The 24,026-nt window shown below is 49.5% G+C and overlaps 1 protein-coding gene across 1 annotated transcript; it reads right to left on the reverse strand.

The window, feature by feature from the left end:
* Positions 1-264: 264 nt before the first annotated feature.
* Positions 265-23,290, reverse strand: ARHGAP40 (Rho GTPase activating protein 40). Its single transcript, XM_032606065.1, is given in 19 exon segments — positions 265-268; positions 1,147-1,318; positions 2,132-2,240; positions 3,797-3,916; positions 4,040-4,177; positions 5,704-5,792; positions 5,795-5,904; positions 7,704-7,845; positions 7,848-7,883; positions 9,602-9,719; positions 10,047-10,167; positions 10,786-10,876; positions 12,409-12,510; positions 12,513-12,573; positions 17,869-17,944; positions 20,014-20,165; positions 20,432-20,547; positions 22,976-23,063; positions 23,198-23,290. Coding segments are annotated over 19 exon segments (1,938 nt in total).
* Positions 23,291-24,026: the final 736 nt, after the last annotated feature.

Raw genomic sequence — 24,026 nt, forward strand, 5'->3', positions numbered from 1 at the left:
TTCTCAGAGTTCTCCAGGAGAATTAAGCTCTGGTGCCCACAGTGGTAACTTGTTTGATGATGCATTCTTTTATGGGCTGCCTCCCCTTCTTAACTTCCCACTCCCTTGTGTTTCCTGGGATCACTCTTTGCCCTTGAATCATTATTTCAGGGTCTGCTTCAGGGGGAACACAAATGAAGACCTGGATTACTGTGAAAATTAAACTTATAAAGCTCTTGGCATATATGAAGGGCTTAATAAATTCATTGTTGAATGAATGAGGCTTCACCTGTCCCAAGGAGACAGACCCAGGGAAGCGGAACGAGGAGGAAGAGACCTGGGACCATAGGAGAGGGGTGGGACAGGATCCCAGAGAAGCTGCCCCTGCAGCCCCCTGCCCTTCAACAACTGTCGTCATGACTCCAACCCTCCCCCTCTGATTCTCTTCCTGGCCCTTCTGGGTGGCTGCAGGTTCAAGGTGTGAACAGACCACGTTGAGAAACACAGCAAGACGTCCTCATCACCAAGCTCCCATGTTAGCTCACTGGAAGGACAACACCCACTGAGAGCTAGACTGGGGAGAAAAAAACTTGAATGAAGTAAAAGTGACATTTAACTTATGCCCTTAATGTTCAAACAGAACTTAAATACCATTTTACAAAATGACATGATTGTCCAAAGCAATATTTAAAATATGGGCACTGTGAAGGGAGAGGTTTTTCCTCTTTCCAGTCCCCTCTGGGGCTGTCCCCGGCCACAGTGCTTGCTCCCCTTCACCGAGGCCCAATCCTCTCACTTTCACAAGGGCTCAGAAAGGCCAAGAGGCTTGCCCAAGGCCACAGAGCTCTCCTGGCTTCTTCTCCAGTTCTGTCCACTATACATCATAGGGCCACTCTCAAAGCAATTTTTTCCTGGAAAAAAAGGAAAACTTGCCCCTTGATAGGGGTGCTATGTTTTTTATTCTCCTCAGGGCTGGAGATCACAGACAAAAATCCATGCAGGTCTAAGTCCCCAAGAGGTGTTGGCATACAGCAAGCATGGTGTAGGAGCCCACCCTGGAGTGAGGGCTCAATGTGTGTGGTTCTACGGGGTACTTTGTGGGTTCTGAGAGGCATCTCAGAGGAGAAGGTCACCTTGGAGGACAATCTCGACCTTCTCCTTAAGTACCTGTGCTCCCACGCCGAGTACACCCAGCCCGCAGGGGCAGGGATGTGGCATCCAGGCTGCTTCTTAGAGCCCAGGGGCTTAGGTGGGGTTCTGTATGATGACCCCCACTCGCCATGGGGGTTGGTGCAGTACAGATCTAAAAGGTGGGCATCTGGGTCCAGGCGATGCTCACCTGTGGGAAGCAGGGTTGAAGGAGGTTGAGGTAGGAAAGACCAGCCTCCTTCCCCGCAGCCAAAGGGAGCCACTCTGATGCAATTTGTGCTCCAGAGCCCCCTTGTGGCCACGGCTGGACATCACCCCTTCTCCTCCTTCCCTCCCTCCCTTGTAAGGCTTTGTCTGAGGACCCTCCCTCAAAGTATCACTACACCCAAAGCCTTGTCTTAGCCTCTGCTCCTTAGCCGGTGGCTCTCAAAGTGTGGTCTTCGCGTTAGCAGGACCTGGAAACTTGTTAGAAATGCAGATTCTCAGGGCCCAGCCACCTGTGTCTTAATAGCCCTCGGGGTGATTCTGATGCACCACTCAAGTTTGAGAATCATTGCTCCAGAGAATGCAACTGAGGACAGCTGCCCATCCTCGGTCCCCACAAAGCTGGGGACTCTCAGAGCTGGACACATGTTTACAGAATTCCTTAAGGAATCCACGGTCACTGGCCCAGGAGGAGGTCCACTTCAGCTAGGCTGGCCCAGAAGCATCAATTTCACTGGAGGTACTGACAGCTGTCACACTAAACAAAAAGTCTGCCCCCTCCATGTCTGATGCCAGCTCCAGGCAAAACTCCAAGCTCCAGGACGGAATCCTAAGGCGTGCACAAGCTGACCCTTGACCTCACAGCAGGGTTCCACTTGGTTTCACGGGAGACAGAGGCCTGAGGGGGATATTCATCCCAGGGTGGACTCTGGCCTCCCCCAGAGGGGTCCAGTGAGCCCTCAAGGTCAAAGAGCTCCCAGTGACCTGGGCTCAGACTCATTCCCCACTGGAAACTTACTGATATTCCCTCTGACTCCGTGGAGGAGGTTGCGGGCTGACTTTATGGACCTGTTGCTGTAAGACAGAGAGAAGCAAGCCACTGGCTCTTCTAGAGGCAGCAAGAACCACTGCGTATGGAGCCCAGGACTGGAAGGGCCGGTCTCACTGATTTTTGGTCACAGGTGGAAGATGAGACATACGGACCCTCCTGAGAGAGCCGGAGCCCAGGAAGGAGCCCAGCACCCAGAGGCAGGGAAGAGGCAGCTGGACGGCACTAGGGGAGGGCCAGCCATGGGTCCCCTGCCACAAGGCCCCTTCCTGCTGGGCATCAGAGTGGAAGCTGTGGGAGTAGTGGGATGAGTGACAGATGAGGACAAGAGCCTGCAGTGGGGGGGCAAATTCTAAGTCAAGATGGATTATGAATGTTGTATGAGTATGTATGTTAATTATAATTAGTATGTAAGTATCATATAATTATAGATATTCTGAGCTCAATTCCAAAGTCTGTCCCCAATTTGCTGTGTGGCTCTGGGCAAGGCCCTTTCCCTCTCTGAGCCTCAGTTTTCCCATCTGTACAAGGAGGAACTGGACTAGACACTTGCTAAGGACCAACAGTCCAAGAGGCCTTTGTGCCAATTCCATCAAGGAGGCTCCTGAGAGTTCAAGCTGTTTCTTACAACCTGGAGTGACAGCTGCAGATCATCCCCATGGATCCTCTTCCAGCTCTTTGGCCACACCGACTCAGGACCTTTGCACATGCAGTTTTTGGTGCCTAGATGCCTTACCTCATTTCTCACACTATACCAGGTGCCTTGTTTTACATTCGCATTGTTCCCTGTATTTCTTATACAACCTAATACAGCTTGTAACTTGATATTTACTTTATGGCTATTTGACTCATGTCTATGTCTTCCACAGGGCTGTGAACTTGTAGGTCCAGGGCCCCTGTCTGTTCTTTTCCTTGTGATTCTAGCATTCCACATGGTACCTGGTCTAGAATAGGCATTCATTAAATACCTGTGAAATGAATGAATGAATAAATGAATGAATCATGGCTATCACCATGACGATTTGGAGCCAAGAAGTTTTCTGAGAAGGCTGGAGAACCCAGCTCTGACCACCCCAGAAAGGGAACGGTCAACAGCAGGCACAACTCCCCTCAATGGCCTTCAGCTCCAAGGGGCTGACCTCTCCCTGCACCAGCACCCTGTTCCCTGCAGGGGAGAGGTTCCTGTAAGGGGTAAAGGGAGGTGGCCTGCACTCAGAATACAGTATGCACACACACAACACACCCACACCAGCTGCTTGTGCACGGATCATACGTCCACATACACAATGTCCCCCAAAGCGTGCATACATAAACACAGGCTATAGAAACACGTGTGCACATGCGTTCACCCTCACACACAACAGGAGTGCGTGCAGGGCACCTCCAGACGCATGCATCTAGGTTTACATAAATACACATGATGCACAAGGCGACACTGCCAACTTCCCCGTTCTGGACTCCTCCTGGAAACAGTATTCTTAGAAGTCCCCTCTCTTCTACTGCCCCCCTCCCCACCCCAATCACTCGACACCCAACAAAGCAAACCCCACTTTCCTAACCCTTGGCAAAGCACACAAGTGCTGCCTAAAAATGAGGCAGCGGTGACAGCTTCCAGAAGACCCCGCACTGCCCCACCATTTCCTCCTTGCTCAGCCGCGTCACCTCCCTCGTTTCTGAGACCCCGCCTCCTCTCTCGCTGAGACGGGCCCGGGACGCCCCCTGGTGGCCACAGTCGGCAGCGCCGTTCCCGGCAGCCTGGTCATGAGTCCCGGCTGATGCAGAAGATGCGAAGGCACGGTCACCAGGTGCCCTCCCGCCACCCCTTGCCCCTTTCTTCTTCCACCTGTGGGGGCGGGCGGTGGTGCAGGGCTCACTTACCAATTCGGGGCCGTCCTTCGCCTGGTTTCTGTCTGCGTGCATCCTTCGCAGCCAGGTCTTGAGTCCCCCATCGCAGAGCTGGGGGCACCGGCGAATGCTGTCGTTCAGTTTTCACACCTGGGCCACCAAGAAAGCAACCTGGCCAGAAAGAATCAAGTCTTAGCAGGGGCGTCGGGTTGCTGGGGTGAGAAGCAGAGCCGCCAGGGTCACTGGGGCCTCTTCCCTGTCCCAGCGTCTCAAACAGAGCTTGGCAAGATGTATTTGTTGAACTTGGGGCTGAAGCACTAGTTTGATGGGAGGAGGGGGGCCATTTAGTCCCTAAAGGGGGCCATGGAGTAGGGGACTCTGAGAGCAGAGCCCACCCTTGGGCTTCCTGACAGGGATCTCCCAAGACAGAGGCTGGAGGGCACTGCACCTGCTGTGGGACAGGTGTTCATTGTCTTACCCAAGCGGGGGTGTCCCCAAGGAACACACCTGCAGTGGGCTAAGGCTTTGAGAACCCCAGCCAGCCCTCACTGGCAGATCCCCAAAGACGCCTGGATCAACCCATACTCCTCTGTCGAATCAGAACCCAGCAGACAGTCAGGAGAATCCAGACTCCATGGACCCTGATAATAAAGGGCATGTGCCCTGGACTCTGACAGGACTGGGTTCCATTCTGGGCTCCTCTGTTTACTGGCTGTGTGACACCCAAACAAGGTGACACATATGGGAGGGGGAGGAAGAGGATTTTCCTATTTTACTTTATCTACATCCGTGTTGCCTGAAAGTTTTACAAGAAGTCATTAAGGTATTAACTATCTTATGACTTCAGAGATGAAGGGAAGGATAGAAGGGAGGAAGGGAGAGAGGGAGAGAGGGAAGGTGAGAGAGAGAAAGGGAGGGGCCAAAGTTGAGTGGATGGATGGATGGATGGATGCGTGGAGGGCTGGCTGGATGGGTGGGTGGGTGGACTGATGGATCGAGGTGTATGGATGGGTGACTAGATGAAAGGACGAACGGAGAGATGGATGGAGGAGGCTGCACGTCTCAGTGGAGTGGTCTCACAAGCAGTGGTGGCGGTGCTACCTTGCAGTCATGGGAGTGCCGGCCAGGTCTTCTCTGTGCTCCGGCTCCACCCTCAGCTTCCACGGGCCTTGGCATGTGACCACAGGTAGACCGCAGTGGGGTCTCTCTCCCTACTTTTGCCCCTCCCTCTTGCTCTGGATTGTCACTCAGGGCAAGGCTCACGGTGGGGCGGGGGTGTCCTGGTCATCTGACTCCAGTCTCTGTCTTCGGCAGCCCCTGTGCTCCTGAGTCTCAGGGGTGGGGCTTTCTCAGCATCATTAACGCTTTGATGTGAAGGAATCTTTGCGGGGGCTCAGAGAACACCCATAACCTGGGGTACATCAGACGGCAGTGGGCTGACTGAGGTGTGGCAGTGGAGACAGAAAGTGTAGACCCCTCTTGGATACAAAGGCAGGGGGAGGAAGAAGACTCTGGCCTACACGTAGGATCCAGCAAAGGTCCCGCAAGAGATACCACTGGGGATTTGAAAGGACAGTACCCACAACCCTGGAGGGCAGGGGCATCAGGACAGCTGTACCTGGAGGAAGACGGGGCCTGTCCCTGCTCCCTGGGTGGATGCGCCATCCCCTCCATTCGTGGTTGCCCACAGCACTCACCGTCCAGAGCAGATCCTGGTATTGCGCTATCATCCGCACCACCTCAGCTGTACCCTCTGCCAGCTGCTTCTCTCTGCCCCTGGGGAGTTTGGGGGTCCCCCTCGGTGCTGGAAGAGATGAGGGGTCATCTCCGTGGAAACGCTCCAAAGCATCATCTTGTTGCTCGGCCCCCCGGGCCACTGGGAAGAATTCCAGGAGTGCCTGGAGGTGGGACACAGAACCTCCCTCAAACCTCAGCACACCCCTGGTGCTCCCTACCCTTCCCAGAACGTCACGTTGCACAACCTGGGGACACCTGGAAGGAGCCAGGGACTGGAATAGGGGTTCTGGTTTCAGCTTTGCCATCAGCCCATCCCACAACCTGTGTCTCAGTTTCCTGCTCCGCAAAAAGTGGCCCAAACCTTCCCACTTCCCTGCTCCCCCAGATGTTACTGAGACATCTGGGTCAGACCACACCTCCCAGGCAGGAAAGGACCACAACTCCAGGAAGTGGGTCTTTTCCTGGAGAGCCTCACGTCAGCTCCTTCTTTTGAAGTCTGGATCTGCCCAGGATGCAAAGGAAAGAATAGGGAAGCAGAGACAATGGGAAGAAAGGGGGAAGATGAAAACAGCTACAATGTATTAAGTATTCTTTGCACTCATGGCCCTTTTGTTAGCACCTTACATACTTTTATCTTCTCACTTAATCCTCACAACTCTATAAAGTGGATTCTATTATTGTACCCATTTTGCAGAGAAGGAAACTGTGGTTTGGAGAATGTGTCCAAGGCCACATAGCCAGTAAGGCTGAAGGGAAGGAGGAAGGAATGGAAGGAAATATGGATGGATGGATGATGGAAGGCAGAAAGGATGGAAAGAAGGAAGGGCAAATACTGAAAAGTATTACATCTTCTACTCTATGATTCCTCATGTGTTAGCTCTTGTAATTCCCCAATCACACAAGATGCTATTATTATCCTCAGTTTACTGAAAAAGGAACAGAAATTCTAAGAGGCTGTCTCTGTAACCAAAGCTAAGGCATAAGGAGAGGAGGTCCCCTGAGCCCAGCACTACCTGGTTACAGACACCTCTCGGGGGCTCCTATGTTTACTCCAGACAAGGGTTCCAGTAGAACTGGTGTTTCCTCACAGCCTCACCCTAGAGGTGCATCTTGAGTTCGACCCAAGGATAGCCAGGAGAGTGCTGGGAGCTAAGTGAAGCCTACATCCAGCCCCAGCCCCCAGTGCTGAGCACCCACTCTCATAACACACAGTGGGAACTCCCTAAGAGTGTTTCCCAAACGGGTGCCCCAGAGAATACCAGTGCCATACAATATCTTCCACAACGAAAGAGGTCCGTGAACAACTAAGTTTGGAAAATGCTATATTCTCTAGTCCCACTTGGAGACTCAGGAAGCCTTAGCATATCAAAGCCTCTGAGAAGTCTTGTAGGAAAGAATGATCCTTCACTTTGTTTCATTAACTCAATGTTTACCCATCTTATTTGGATACAGAGCCCCTTTTCCCAGTGACACCTGTTAACACCACGTAACACTAATGTTCGCAGTGCCCACTCTGGGAAGCACCATTCCCTTCCAAGACCCATCTGCTTTCTTTAGGGAAAAAGTCTCAGGAAAGACTTGGCAGGACTTCCCTGGTTGCGCAGTGGTTAAGAATCTGCTTGCCAGTGCAGGGGACACGGGTTCGAGCCCTGGTCCGGGAAGATCCCACATGCCCCGGAGCAACTAATCCCGTGTGCCACCACTACTGAGCCTGCGCTCTAGAGCCCACGAGCCACACTACTGAAGCCTGCGCACCTAGAGCCTGTGCTCCGCAACAAGAGAAGCCACCACAATGAGAAGCCCGTGCACCGCAACGAAGAGTAGCCCCCACTCGCCGCAACTAGAGAAAGCCCGCACGCAGCAACGAAGACCCAACGCAGCCAAAAATAAATAAATTAAATAAATTTATTTTTTAAAAATGTCTTGGCCATCATGGTTGGTGACCATTGCACCCCAGCACCTGGCATAGTTGTGGAATGAATGAATGAGCACATTTGGAGGCATTATTTTGGGTGTAGGCCGAGGTGGTAGAGTGAAGGCAGCTCGTGGTAACTTTTCCTTCGGGATGTTTCTGCTGGGTTCTGGGAGGATCTGGATGAACAGTGAAGGGACTGCAGGCACTGGGTCAGGTCCGGGATGTCTGCGGGAAGAGGGAGGGCTTGGTCTCCCGTCCCCATGAGAGGCTCAGGAACCATCCCTCCCTGGGGTTGGAGGCCCCTTCTCGAGGAGGGGAGATTCTAGAGCTGGAAAGAACAGGAACGGCCAGGAAATCTTTCCTCCTAAGGCCTGGAACTGTTTCCCGGGCTAGTGTAGCTCAGACAGAGGCCCAGCCAGTGCTGGTCTCGAGGTTCACTCTCTGTACTGTGTGAATAAAAAGTAACACACATGTGTGCATGCACACATACATTCACATGCACTCACACACACATGCCCAGATGTGCAGCCTCAGACCTATGGCACAGGGTCAGAAAGGCAAGGAACCAGCCATCATCTCTAGGAAGTGAATAGCTCCTGGAGACAAGGATTAATGAGAACCTTTGTGTTTTGAGGGTTAGAAAGGAAAAGCTGTCCCACGCCTGAGGTCAGGATCTCTGGTGTTGTAGAATTCAGAGGAACAGTTCACCAGAGCCAGACCACACCCATCAGCGGTGAGCCAGCTGGAGCCCGGGGAACAGCTGTGTGGGGGACACAGAGGCTGAGTGCCTAGGGTTTCGTCCCTCAGATCCTGTGTGGCCTTCATTCATTCATTTACTCACTCAGCAAATATGGTTAAGCATCCTTTAGGTGCCAGGCTCCAGTCCGAGGACCCAGGACATTGTGGTGAAGGAAACAGAGAGGCAGGTTTGTGGAGTGTATGTTTCAGGGGGAGAAGACAGACAATATCAAGCAAAGAAATAACTAAGTGGCTTCAAACACTGATTTGTACTAAGAAGAACGTAAGCAGAGTATTGTAACAAGTGGTGCCTGGGTGGGCAGGCTTGCCAGGACAGGACGGTCTCTTTCCAGCCTTGACATTGAGCTGACATGTGAGTGCCAAGATGCAGTCAGCCTAATAAAGGGGTGAATTTCCAGGCAGAAGGAGCAGCAAGTGCAGGCACTCAGAAGAAGGAAAGAGAAACGGGCACGTCGAAGCAGGAGAACCTGGCCGGGTGGTGGCGACAGAGAAGGGCATGAGATGGGTACGGAGTCAGAGTTTATTCCCAGTGGGTTTCAGAGAGCTTGAAGCTGTCGAGTGATCATCTCTGATTCCATCTATATGAGAAGAAAATGTTGGAGAGGATTTCTCAGGGTCCCTGCCCTCTGCTTGGGAGTGGAGATCAGACTGCCTGAGCTCTGAAGCTTTTCGGAGAATCACAGAGAGAGGGAAAGAGAGCGTATCCTTGGGTTTCTCTCAAGGTCGAAAGCTTTATTCTTCTGCGAAAACCAGCAGTGACTGTGTTTACTCTCTATGGATTGGGAGGAAGTCCAGGCAGGAACTTGTACATGTGGGATATAAACAGAGAGAGATCCATGTGATTCGTGCCGGTCTGCAGACGGGCACACAGACGGCTCGACCCCGTGGATATCTTGAAGGGAAGAAAACCGGTCCAGTGGGGACTGATAGGGACTGTGGTGGGCAAACCCTTACCCTCCTCTCCTCCCCTGTCACACTACACACACACAGCACACACACACGTGCATACACACACAGCACATGCATGGATACACATCCACACACATAGTCAAATGTGCACACACTCACAGCTTGAGGTCACAGGGACAGTCCTGTCTTCCCACCACCTCCCCTCTCCGGCCAAGGCCAGTGCCTCGTCAGTCAGACACTCTTCCCCCCAAACACAAAGGGCTGGGTATGCTCACTGGGCAGCACAGGGAAGGCCTGGAGGTACTCCGCGGTGAGCAGAGGCGCCAGCAGTGCCTGGAGGGGCATTTGGAGCAAATCAGATGCGTCGTTGTGATTCAGCTTGTGTTCCAGCCCCTGAAGGAAGGAGGGGCGCTGATGAGAAGTTGGCTCAAGGCTCCAGTGAAAGCCACTCTGCCGCTCCTCTGGGCCTCAGTTTCCTCATCTGCGAAGTGGTGATAAGATGTGTGTGAGTCTAATGGCCTAATGTGTGTAAGTCACTCAGCACAGGGTTTTGCTCAATAAATGTGAGTAGTCTGACTCCGGGGCCCGCACTCTCAACCCCTCTGCTGTATTGTGCCAACTTCACCCTTCCAAACCCTCCTGGGATTCCATGACCCAAACAGATACCAAAGACAGAACACTGATAAACCATGAAATGGATTCTCTCCTGGCTTAACGCACGGAGGAGGGTGCTGGGAGACACAGCCTCAACGAAGTGGGGAAGCCAAACCATAACTTTGACCCTGGCACCCTGAGAATGCCCGATGTGTCCAGCCGTCTCTCTTCCAAACAGGACAGCAGCTATGGGAGAAAGAAACCAATGTTTAAACCAGCAACCATTGGAAACCGGGTTTCAACCATGTGTGTTCGTCTCCCATGAAAACCAGAAAGAAGAGAGAGTTTGGAGGAGCTTTCCCTCAAAATGAGGAGAACAGCTTTCTTGGCCGCTGCCATGAGCCAGGGATTGTTCTGAGAGCTTTCCGTGCATTTATCTCATTTCATACATAATAAAAGGACCATGCTGTTATTCTAACCTTCCTCTGCAGATACTGAAAGAAAGGCTCATAGAGGTTTAAAAATTCATCCCAAGGATGAGTATAAGTTACACGTGGACTAACCTCCGTGCTGTTCAAGGGTCAACCGTAAAAATTTGACTCTCTTCCAATTGAATGTTAAATTCTGTTATTTGATTGTGCAAAATTTTTTAAAGTTTAAGACACTATTAAAGACTCCTTTGTTAAAAATTCAAAAAAAGTTCATCTCAAGTGTCTCAGCTACCAAATGTCAGAGACCGAATTTGAACCCAAGTCTCCCGATTCTATAGTCCACACTCTTATCTCCCAGGCTAGACGTCTCCCAATAATGGCTCCAGAGCCAGCCTCTCATGGGCTAAATGAGCCCAATCTGGGGATAACTTCCGGCTTGAAGGACCAGCAGGACCTGGGTGCTGGGGAGGGATCTACGGTCAGCTTCCAGCAGGGTGTCGAGGGACATGCTGAAAAGGCAAGTTTCTGCGGAAGTCAAAGAGCAGAAGGGGCATTTCACTTCCTGGAATGACAGCTGGGCTCCAACCTGCGAGATCTCGTGGGTAACTAGAATCAGACGCTTTCGCACTGAGCTCTCTGGAGGATGGCTGAGCTAAAAATTCTCCACATCTCTCCAACAGAACCTTTGGCCTCAGTGATCATGAAAACATTAGGTGCACCACAGAGCAGTAAATCTCAGCTGGATAAAGAGATGTTCAAAGGAAAACGTGCTGCAGCCCCAGGGAGTGCTGGGTATGACATGTGACAATGGCCTAGGGTAGAGGGTCTAGGTCTGCAAGGACAGGCTGAGTTCTGAAGAAATGTATTTCCCATCCTACCTTGCAGTCTTCTTGGGCAAATTCCTCCTTCCCAATCTTCTCTAATTTCCTTCCTTCTCTCTTCAACCATCTACATGCTTCTCTGCGAAACCCCTACCCCTGGCCTTTCTTATCCCCCATCCTCTTGTCTTTGAAGAAGCAAACAAAAAAAATCACAGTGTGTGATGTTGACAGTGATGCAGTGAGATGAACACTCTCGTACACTATTGAAGGCTGATATATACCAAGAACTGAATAAGTATATTCTAAAATAATCTAAGATGCATTCAAAGTTGTGTGTGCAGCCATAGTGATTGTGTTTTATGATAGAAAATCATGAAATAATAAATGTCCACTAATAAGAAATGGTTAAATAAATCACATCCACAAGGAGGGAAACAGTGCCCTGATTAAAAATAATGTTTTCAAAGAATGTTTAATAGTTGTGGTAAATGATAATACTGTTTCCTTGTATCCATATCCTTGGCCATGTGAATTTGCAATCCTTCCCATGAAAGAAGCAGAAAGTACTTTCCCACTCCTTGCTGGTCATTCAGGTGACAGCTTTGGCCAGTGGAACAGTAGATTCTGTGATGCACACAGAGGTTTAAAATGCGTGGTGTGGTAGGGTTTGCCCTCTCGTGCCCTCTTGCCATAAGGACAGGCTCCAGATAGCCTTCTAGTCCCAGGAGAATGAGAGAAATATGAAGCAGACCCAGACCCTGCCAACAGCCTAGATCAGCCAACTGACCCCCAGTTCACCCCCAAACAGAGTAAATAATTGTTTTAAGTCATGAGTTTTGGGGTTCTTATTATGTAGCATTACTGTGACAACAGCTGAACGATACAGTGACTGGGAAGTGCCCATAATTCTAGAATATTTAGTGAAAAAAGGCTATACACACACATGAAAAACAAAAAGGAAGATGATACCCTGAAAGTTAATAGAGCTTATATCTGAATTGCATTTTTCATTTTTGTATTTTTGCTCTATTTCCCAAATGTCCTACAACGAGCAGGAATTGCTTTCACATGCAAAATTATACATATATATATATATATATATATATATATATATATATATATATATAAGAAATATCGCAGCTAAGCATGTTTTGGTGGAACATTCCCCAGGCAGCTCCCTCGATGAGAAAGCTGGGACTTTAGCCTCAGGGTTTTTGATGCTCTGGGACCGCTGACCTGTCGCCTTCCGTTTGCCGGCCTTGCTCTTTTTCGGGTCCAAGCCCAGGACGTCACAGAGCGTGGTCAGCTCGATAAGGGCTAAGGCAGGGACCTTCTGATATCCTGTAAGGACAAGTCTCCTACCTTAGTCAGGCCAAGTCTGCCCTTGGGGATCCTAAATTTCTAGGGAGAAAAGGAAAAACAATCGTTCAAGCCATGCACCAGTATGTGCGTTGAGGCTCCCCCATCCGCCCAGGCAACCAGGAAGAGGAAGCGCAGAGTGGAGAAGAGCAGGGGCTCAGGACTCCATCCCAGGTTCAAGTTCAAGCTCTACCTCTGACGGGGTCACATTCTGAGCCTCTGATTCCCCGTTTGTCATCATAAAGTTGTGCCTACCTTGTGAGGTCTTTGCGATGGTAAAATGCGCTAAAGGGTGTAAAGTGCTTCAGGTGCCAGAGGCCCCAGTGGAAGATGCTTTTACTACCTGCATTCCAACAGGAGGGGCGGGAGGAAAGTGGTCACCCCACAGGCCTCTTCTCATTGTGTCTATTCAGGTCCTTTGTTGCTCTCTCTCACCTAATCTGTCCCTACGCTTGGCCGTGTCACCCACAGCTCCAATGTTCCTCTTCCTCACTCTGCGTAACGACAGAATATTAATTGAAAAATAAATGATGTTAGACTGCGCCATCTAGAGGCAATAGTGGGGATCTGCAGGCATTCCTGCTATGGGAGGTGAAAATTGCCGAGAGAGGGGGTGACAGATTTCTTCAGTATTACCGGAAGACTTAACCAGAATATTCCGCAGTGCCCCATTAGAGTGCTCTAAGAATGGAAAGGAATCATGCGGTGGCTGTCGGTGATAATGTTGTGGCTACAATACAGCCTAGTGCTCGTTGTATGGGCTATGGGGTCACACTCTCTGGGCTCGGATTCTGAATTTACCTGGGAGTTTGGATAATTTTACCCTTTTGTGTGTCAAGTTTCTCATCTGTAAAATGGGGCTAATAATAGCATCTACTTCACAAGGTTGTTGGGGATATTAAATTAGATAAAGCGTATAAAACACAGTTCCTGAGGGAATTCCCTTGCGGTCCAGTGGTTGGGATGCTACGCTTTCGCTGCTGAGAGCCAAGGTTCAATCCCTGGTCGAGGAACTAAGATCCCAAAAGCCACGTGGCCAAAAACCACATCACCTGACATATACTGAGTACTCAGTCATTATAACTGTTACTATTTTTTAGTTTATTTATAGATAATTACTGTCAACATAACAGAATGAAATTCAATCGTATATAAAGTACTTGGTCTAATAACTAATCCACGGTAAAAGGTCAGCAATATGTGGTACCCTTTAGCACTAATTACTACCATCATTCATAGCTGAGTGGGGAAAATCAAATTACCAAGATGAGAAGATAAGATAATGTTGAACATTAATTATCTCCGATGCTTTAGGAATAGAAAGTCATTATTTAAAAATTTTTATTTGATGAACTATGGTTACATAAGATATTAACACTGGGAGAAAGTAGGTGAAGAGTACATGGGAACTCTGTACTATTTTTGCAACTTCTTGTGAGTCTAAGATTATTTCAAAACAAAAGGTTTAAAAGAAGATTCCATTCGAGGGAAGGACAGTGCTTTCACATTGGACTGGGGTTCTTGTGGGGGTGGAGGACAAATTTCCTAAGCAAGAGGAGTAATGGTCAATCTGGAAGGCTGTGGGTCAGGCTGCTGGGGGCTCAGTTTAGCTCCATCACTTCCCTCTGAGCTTCACTTCTCTTTTTTCTGTCTATAAAGTGGGAGTACAATGACAGCACCCATCTCGTAGGGTGAGGTAAGGAAACAAGCCAGTGCATGTGAACGATGCCTCTGGAACAACTCCTGGGGCAGGGAAGTCCTCAGTAAATTGTTACCTAGGATTATCCAGCCACATCAAAATATGATCAATGAAGAACCTCTTCCTTCAGCAGCACGAGGACATGGGAAAGACTTCCTGATGAGAGATCAGAAGCCTGGTTACCCTGGGGGGAGGGGGGATTAACTGGGAAAGGACATGGGGGAGCCTTGGGGTGATGGGAGTGTTCTATATCTTGATCTGGTGGTAGTTGCACAGGTACACACATCAAGATGTACAAGGTAAATATTTGTGCACTTTACTGGGAGTCTGGGACTGTACTGGGACAATTGAACATTCGGAAAAGAAAAAATCTAAGAAGGTGGGTCTCTCACACCAGACACCAAAATTAATTTTTAAAACACAACTAGAAAAACACATGTAGGTGCATAGTTAGTTTGCTGGATGAGGGGGGACTTTCAATGCATAAAAGCAAAGAAGTAAAGGGTAAATGAAAATAAAGAAGAGCATAAACGACTGTAGTTTCCTGCTCCCCAGTCCCTGCCATTTGTGACAACATGGATGGACCTTGAGGGTATTATGCTAAGTGAAATAATTCAGACAAAGACAAATACTGTATGATGGAATCTAAAACAGCTCACAGAAACAGAACTCATAGAAACAGAGAGTGGAACGGTGGTTGCTAGGGGTTGGTGGGGGCAATGGGGAGATGCTGGTCAAAGGGCAACTCCTAGTTGTACAACGTGTAAGTTCTGGGGATCTAATGATTAGCATGGCGACTACAGTTAAAATACTTATACATTGCTACGAGAGTAGATCTTAAATGTTCTCACCACACACAAGTGCTAACTCTGTGAGGTGATAAAGATCTTAATAACCTTTTTGTGGTAATCATCTCACAAAATATATGTGTATCAAATCATCACATTGAATACCTTAAACTTACACGATGTTATATGTCAATTATATCTCAGTAAAGCTGGGGAAAACACACGTAATGTAAAAGAACCAAAGTTAAAAGTAAGAAAGGTGGGCCAAATATTGGGTAAATGTTAACACAATGGCCGAATATCGATAGCACTTTCTGATTGAGAAGCATTCCAAGGAGGGAAAAAGAGTAAATCCACAAAGAACCTATGACCGTGAGGAACATTTCTGCGCTTCACAGCACAGCAAGAAAAATAAAAAGAACGGCTAGAAATGTGAGATTGACAGAAACACGTGGGCCTCATCATTTGCCATTTCCCCACGTGAACGTTGCTTGCCAGTTATGAGTTGGCAAGTTCTCCAGTTTCTCTTAGACCTCCGTGTCTTTGCATAATTTGTCCCCCCAGCCAGGGCTGGGGTTTCCCCAATCCTGGCCACCGTATCCCTTTTACATGAGATCTGGCTCACTCTTACTGCACTAAAGGCAGTCTTACAATAAGAGCTTGGCGAGGTAAGGAAGGCGTATTGCAGGAGGCCGTCAGCATCTCGGGGCCAGACGAGGACAAAGGGACATCACAACGTCACGAGTGAGCGGAGCACGGATGTGGTGGGCCTTGTGGCTGCCTCCCCAGCATCCTTTCCACGATCCCCCATTATAGCAGCTGTGACCACCACCCCCCAGCCTAGTCACAGACGCAGGTCCAGGTAAGCTTGAATTAAGAACTGTTGTGTGAGTGTCTGACGATGAGTACAGAGTTTTTTTAAGGGGATGAAAATGTTCTAAGATCGATAGTGATGAGGGTTACACAACTCTAGGAATAGACTGAAGACGGTTGGACTGTGTACTTTATAATGGGTGAATTGTATGATATGTGAAGTATAGTTCAATAAAGCTATTGTTTAAAAAAAAAAAAAACAGAAAAGAAAAGAACTATTGCTTGCATTCCTCCAGCCACAGGAATTGTTTCAAGAAGATACAACTCAGGACTTTCGTTGGGAATTCTGAGATGTAGACAACTTGCTGAAGACATGTGCGAAAAATAAGTAGCCCCCAGGTGTCGGCAGTCACCCAGCGGGGATCCGGGCTTAGAACAAAGTGGATACCATGCACAGCAATAAAAAGAAATTTTAAAAGCGGGGCCTTAGATAATATCTTGAGCAGTCGAATCATAAGACGTTCACCCACAGAGTGCATTTGAAATATCCTTACCTGGGGAGGTAGCTTGGTTTTTTAACCTACGCCCTTTTGACAGCTGCTTGGATTGCCTCCATCGGGTCATGAGTAAAAAGCATCCTCATATCTATGACCTTGTACCTTTGCGCAGAGGTAGCAGTGGAAGAGAGTCGAAAGTGGAATTGCTGAATCAAAGGGTTTGTATAAAATTTTGACACTTCCTGCCAAATTGCCTCCCCCGTAGAATTGTTCTATTGGATTTTTCTCTGTTGTTGTCGTAGTTGCTATAGCCTGGAACAGGGGCCAATTTTGCTCCTGCTGTCTACCTGGCTTCTGCCTTGTGGGGTCCTGTGCCCTGGAGTCTCTGAGGCTGTATTTTGCCCTCAGCCTGACACTCCACCCGTGGATGTCCCCCCAACTTCTGGAGGTGTGATCCAGTACCTAGGACCAGCATCACGGGTGTGTGACCTGGGTAATCCCACAGGATCCCAGGCTTAGGAGGAGCGCGTGCTGGGTTTAGTGCTCTGCTATCACCATCTTGAAATTCTTAATAATTTTTGAACAGGGGCCCCCATGCTCATTTTGCACGTGGCCTGTCCCGCCAGCACCTTACCCACAGGCCCTGGCTTGTGCCTTTCCCCCAAGTGTCCTGCCCACACGCTGAGCTCCACCCTCCCATCCTGAAACATCCTTGAAAGTGGTAAAGCAAAGCAATCTCAGGTCTGCCAGTGCCCGAAGGAAGAGGCAGGGCACCAGTTCTCCCTGAGCAACCTCTTGGCCAATTTTACCGAGCAGAAGCTTAACTGGAGACTGATTCCCAGTTAATTATAAAATTGGCGGTTTAGCTTGATTTATGCTTTTCGAGAAAACTGCCCTTCCGGGAACCTCCTGTGTCCGTTTGGAAACCCCTGCTGGTGCACAGCATGATTTCTTTAGTTGCTTTGTGATTTGCTTGAAAATTACCAGCCTCTGGGTGTTTTGGTGACAATTTGAAAACTGCGGTGACTCAACCAAAACAAAAGTCATTACCTTTGTCCCCTTTTGACAGCTAAGCAGGGAGAGGGGAGTGATCGTTTCTTTGGATGAACTTTTTGAGGAGGTCAGATGGGACGCAGGAAGGGACAGAAATGAAATAAAACCCTAACAGTTCCAATGGCGTCACTGTCCCAAGGTCACGTGACACAGTGCTGCAGTGAGTCCCCCATTTCACCAGAGAACAAGGGCACTCAGCACATCCACAAAATTTGTTCTGAGCATCACTAACAGCTGATTTTTGTTTGTTCTGTTTTCAGTGTTTTATTGATGTACAGTATATGCAGAAAAGTGCATAGATCCTCCGTGTACAGCATGAATAACCGTTTCCTGTTGTCATTTTGTTTCCAGTGTTTCCTGAGCACTTACTACATGCCCAGCACCAGACACGCGCAGGCATCAGTTTAATATTCACAGGTGGGTGCTATTGTCCCCAGTTTACAGATGAGGAAACAGACCCAGGAGTAGATGACCCACCCATACGTACCCAGCTGGCAAGCAGCAGAGCCAGGATTCGAACCCACGTTGCAAGCCCCAGCTCTAGTGCTCTCAACTGGTATGCGCTGTGGTTTCAGGAGGCCCTTAGGTATGAAGGCAGTGATCTGAACCCATTCTTTCCCCACCATAAACACTAGCCTGTCCCTGCCTGAGTCACTTAATCAGGCTATTTTCTATGCTGTGTTGGCCAGTGCAGTAGCCACTAGCCACGTGTGGCTACTGGCTCTTGAAATGTGGTTGGTATGACTGAGTAAATGAATTTTTATTTAATCTTAACTAATTTAAATTTAAAACTGGATGCTTGAAAACTTGGATATGCGAATCTACTCTGCCAAATCTCAGTCTTTGCTGGAGAATTATTGAATTAGAAACTCTGGTCGGGGGCAGCAATCTGGTCCTCAGGTGGAAATGAGGAGAGCAACGGGGCTCCCTTGCTGCAGGCGTGTTCTGAGCTACAGCATTTTTTGGAGGACAATTGGGCAGGAACTATCAAGACTCTAACTGTTCCTTTAAAACCTACAATTACCCTTCTAGGAATGAGTTTTACCCACACAAATCCCCAAAGATGTCCATTACAGTATTGCTTGCTTAGAATGGTTAAAAATTGGAGCCAATCTATATGTCTAAATTAGCCAGGAACTAATTAACGAAAGGATACCCATAAAACTGGATTCTGGGAGACCATTAAAATGAATGTTAGATCGTTATGTTACTGACATGTAAAGATGTCCATAACATTAATTAAGGGTTGAAAGGAAGCGTAAAGGCACAACCACTACCATGGTTGTATTTGCGTAGAACTATATAGGTACAGCTTTATATATGTCACAACATTCTCCCAAGGTATATGTCCAAACCTTAACAGTAGTAGGTTCTGGGAAATAGGCGCATATACTTCTGTACTGTTTGAATTTCTGTCAGAATCACATTGTTTGTAATATGCTGTAATCACAGTCGAGGAGAAATGACGTTTTAAAAATTCTGATCTGGGCAATTCCCTAGTGGTCCAGTGGTTAGGACTCCATGCTTCCATGCCGAGGGTCCAGGTTCAATTGCTGCTTGGGGAACTAAGATCCCACAAGCCGCACAGCACAGCCAAAAATAATGATAACAATAAAAATAAAAATTTTAGGGCTTCCCTGGTGGCGCAGTGGTTAAGAATCTGCCTGCCAATGCAGGGGACATGGGTTCGAGCCCCGGTCCGGGAGGATCCCACATGCCACAGAGCGGCTAAGCCCGTGCGCCATGACTAGTGAGCCTGCGCTCTAGAGCCCAGGGGTCACAACTACTGAGCCTGCGAGCCACAACTACTGAAGCCCTCGCGCCTAGAGCCCGTGCTCTGCAACAAGAGAAGCCACCGCACCGCAATCAGAAGCCCACGCACTGCAACGAAGGGTAGCCCCTGCTCACCACAGCTAGAGAAAGCCTGCGTGCAGCAACAAAGACCCCAACGGCGCCAAAAAAATAAATAAATAAAATAAATTTAAAGACATTGTTTTAATAAATAAAAATTCTGGTTTTGCTGTGAGAGGCACACTGAGCAGGGGGAAGCGGGTGACAGTTCTCAGTCGAGATGGCCACACTAACCCAGCTGAGACTCCACAGCTTGGGGTCCTGAATCCTGAGCCCCAAAGAAGCCCTGGAGTCCCTAATACTCTCTTCATCCAGAGGAAGGGGAAACGGCACATATTGTGGGTTACTCACAGCTCAAAGTATCCAAAAATCAGTGACCCAGGGTAGTGTGTGGCCCAGGAAAGGCCTGGGTTTGGGGTCTCACGGACCAAGGTTTGAAACCCACTCCAGGGACTTCCCTGGTGGTCCAGTGGTTAAGACACCGTGCTTCCATTGCAGGGGGCATGGATTCAACATGCAGTCAAAAAAAAAAAAAAAAAGAAACCCACTCCACCCCTTGGCGGTAACCTTGGGCCATTTACTTGACCTCCCAGAGCGTCTGTTTCCTCATCTGTAGGATGAGAGGGGAATTCTTGCTTCACAAGTGTGTGGTGAGGATGAAGTGAGATGATGCACGCCCCCAGCACATATGGGTACTCAACTTGGTCCCCTCGCCCCTCGGGCTTGACCCTGAGACACCGGTGGCCCAAACCTTCCCTCTCCTCTCCTGGGATTCCTGTACCTGCAGCCCAGGTCTGCCTAGCGCCAGGCACAGTGCCCCAGCCGCCTGGTGATGAGGGCCCGTGGGATCTGGGGACACGGTGAAGCCAGGGCCACCAGGGCCATCTGGGCAGCAGGGAGAAGGACACACACACACACACACACCCCTCCTGCCTTACCAGACAAAATGCCACAAAGGGGGCCTCAATCCACTCCCTCAGAGGCCTGGGGTCTCAGCCTCTCACCCAAGCAGGGAGGGCATCTTTCCACAGACAACCCGTACACACACAGCCAACAATCCTCCAGAGCTGCTAGCCTTCCAGGGGCCCCAGGGAGCTGTCTGGCCCGCCTTCTGCTGCAGGTGACGCTCCGGGAGCACGGCCGGACATTCTTCCTGCAGAGCCAGGCTGAGGCCACCCTCCCTCAAGGCCTGAGCTCACCCCAGGAGGCTCCTCTGGCTCCTCCAGAATGGCTGGGGGCGGGTGGTGGACGGTCGGGGGGCGGCTTGGTGGTTTTTCTGGGTCAGCAGGAAGCCGAACGATGCCCCAGCAGCCCCCTACAGACAGCAAAGGGGCAGTGGCACTAAACGGTACATGGCATTGCACGGAGCAGGGCAGTTGGAGAAAATGTCAGACAAAGTCAGTGGGGGGGCGGAGCTTCAGCCAAAGGGGAGCTTTTTGTTATTAAAAGTGTTTATTCGATGCCAGGAAAGCCCCCAGAAAGCACAGCACTGACAGAACCTCGTGACAAAGCGTGTGTGGAGAAGGGGCGTGTGTGTGTGTGTGAGAGAGAGAGACACACACACACACACACATACACACAGAGAGAGACACACAGAGACAGAGAGAGAGGGAGAAAGATAGGGATGGTAGGGAGAGACGTTCCGATTTGTGTTTTGGATGGATTGCTCTAATAGGGCAGAAAAAAGCAGAGCCAGAGAGAACAAAGTCCAGGAGACTAGCTAATAATTCAGGCGCTAATAATTCAGACTCATTCTCTTGCCTTTGTTTAGAAGTCTTACGGTGGCTGGTGGGATGTGGGGTGAGAGAGAAAGAGGGGACACAAAGATGACACCCAGGTGATCCCTGAGAGGGCCTGTCCCCTTCTCCAGCCTATCAACCCTGTTGCTTGCCCATAGCCAGCGGGGGTACAGGGACAGGGGGTTTCTTGAAAGGTCAGAACATTGTGTCTCCTCCATATTCTCCTCCAACACCCCAACCTGGAGAAGAACTGGCACAGTGGAACAGGGACCAGGCGCTAGAGTCAGGGTCAAGGTTCAAATCCCAACCCTACCCGTGTGACTCTGAGCAAGTTGCTTGACCACTCTGTGCCTTAGTTTCCCCATCTGTAAACCAGGAATAACCAAAGACCCTACCTCACAGAATGCTTGTGAGCATTAAAAACCATCATGTGGGACTTCCCTGGTGGTGCAGTGGTTAAGAATCCGCCTGCCAATGCAGGGGACATGGGTTCGAGCCCTGGTCCGGGAAGAGCCCACATGCTGCAGAGTAACCAAGCCCGTGCGCCACAACTACTGAGCCTGGGCTCTAGAGCCCGCGAGCCACAACTAGTGAGCCCACGTGCCACAACTACTGAAGCCCGCGTGCCTAGAGCCCGTGTTCCACAACAAGAGAAGCCACCGCAATGAGAAGCCCGTGCACTGCAACGAGGTGTAGCCCACGCTCGCCACAACTAGAGAAAGCCCCTGTGGAGCAATGAAGACCCAACGCGGCAAAAAAAAAAAAAAAATCATGTGTATAAAAAATGCATAGTGAAGCACCTAGCACACAGTAAGCACCCACTAAAGGTGAGCTCTTCCTATTGTAACTAGGCAAATGGTAGATAATGTACATAGTTATAAAATTAATATTTGTTATTAAAATCAACCTGAAGACTAATCAAGGAGTGAGTTTGAGATGAGTGATTTTGAGCTTGATTTCACATACAGTGAGTTTGAAATTAGAGAACAGAAGTTCAGAGCAAGATCCCCAGCCCTTTGAACAGGTGGGAAAGGGATTCCCAAAGGTCAGGATGGCTCAAGGTGGTGCCAGGTCTGGGCCCGGGCTGCACAGCTTGTCAAATGAGTGGACTTGGTCAGGCCCAAAAGGTTTCTCAGGGGCCTGCCCTCACAGGTCTCTGAGTTCAGTCGGCAGCTTCCTCCCAAGGGCCAGCTTATACTGTCTTCACAGGCTCAGGCTCCTCCCTGGGGGGACTGGGAGGTGGTCTGTAACGGAGAAGAGCCGGGTCTCTGGAGGCGTTCGTGTGTCCATCAGTGGAGGAGACGAGTCGGGGGTCCCTGGGGAGCACCTCACTCGCCAAAGTCCTCTCCCCTCCCTGGCAAGTCTCCCATCCACCTCGGTCGCTGCTGCAGCCCCGCTGACTCTGGGAAAACCAGGCTGGGAAGCAGTGGAACATTAGATCTAGGGTGACAATGAGATGAAAGACTAAGAGGGAGACAGAACCACGATGGGGCAGGAAGGGCTCTATATCAGAGTCCGAATATCTCCTTTTCTTACCCCATTAATTGTACACAAACAGTACGGGCTATGTGATTTGTGGGGCCCATTAAAAAAATGAACAATGTGGGTCCCCTTGTTCAAAAACTAAGAATTTCAAGGGAATTCCCGTGTGGTTCAGTGGTTAGGACTCTGGGCTTTCACTGCCGAGGGCCAGGGTTCGATCCCTGGTCATGGAACTAAGATCCCACAAGCCACGTGGCACAGCCAAAAAAAAAAAAAAATTAAGAATTTCAAGACAGTGACAGCAGAACATTAAACGAAGCATGGGGCTCTTCTGAACATGTGACCTTGTGGAACTGCACAGGTGACAACCTGTGAACCTGGCCCTGAGCACAAAACTCTGAGTGCGTGTCCAAGTGTGTGTTTTTCTCGGGAAAGGGCCCTCAACTTCCTTTTTCAACTGTCAAGGTCATGACCTGACAAGGTCAGTGTGACTGAGGTTAAGTGAGGGTCCCTGCTTCTCACCACCACCTCCTTTCTCCACTCGGACAGGCAGGGGCTCCAAGAGTGAGACATACGGACAGACCTTGGGGTAGGGCAGGCCATGGGGGCCCTGGGGACAGAGAGAAGTGGATGCATGAGAGATGGCATTTAGGACTTGCTGATGGACTGGACGTGAGTGGGAGGAAAAGAAAGGCGTGACGGATGACTCCCGGGCTTGCAGCTCAAGCAACTAGACCAACCAACGGCAATGCTGTTCATGGAGATGCGGACCAGCTGGCAGAAGATCGGGTGCTGTGTTTTGCTTTGTTGGGTAGCAAAGGGAATTAAGAATCCCATTCTAGCCATGAAAAGGCATGGAGGGGACAGATAATAGAGCTCAGAAGGGAGATTAGAGTGAGATACATTTGGAGTCACTGGCATAGAAATGGCATTTAATCCCACTGGGATGGATGAGGTGTCCTCGCTGTTCAGTGAGGGTAGAGCTCTGATACTTGGGCACATTATTTAACTGCACTGACACTCTGAATTCCCATCTGTAAAATGAAGATAAAAATAATATCTTCTTCGTAGGACTTCCGTAAATGAGCTTGTGAACGTTTAGCACGAGCTCTGGTACCTATTAAACACTCAATGAATATCAGCCATTATTATTACTATTACCATTGTTATCATGTCTTTCTCCTTCCTTTTACAAATATCTATGGAGCCTCCATTGTGTGTCAGGCATTGCTATGGATGTTTTGGAGACATCAATTATCGAGCATGTCATGGGTAATAAGTGCTATGGCGAAAGAAAACGCAGAGCAGAGCCAGAGTGGGGAAAAGATTACAGCATTAAGGAGGGTGGTTGTCACTGAAAAAGTGAGATTTGAGCAGCACCCTTCGACGTGAGGTATGTGTGGGGAGAAGGGTTCCAGGCAGAGGGAACAGCCAGTGCAAAGACCCTAAGGAGGGTGAACGGAGGTGAGGTCATAGCGATAATGGGTGGGGGGGGCCTTTGTAAAGAAACTCTTCACGGCAGAGGTGGCAAAAACAGGTCTCCCACACAATAAGGCGGAAGGTTCTCTGACAT

Source organism: Phocoena sinus, chromosome 15 (assembly GCF_008692025.1).
Source record: "Phocoena sinus isolate mPhoSin1 chromosome 15, mPhoSin1.pri, whole genome shotgun sequence".
NCBI lineage: Eukaryota > Metazoa > Chordata > Mammalia > Artiodactyla > Phocoenidae > Phocoena > Phocoena sinus.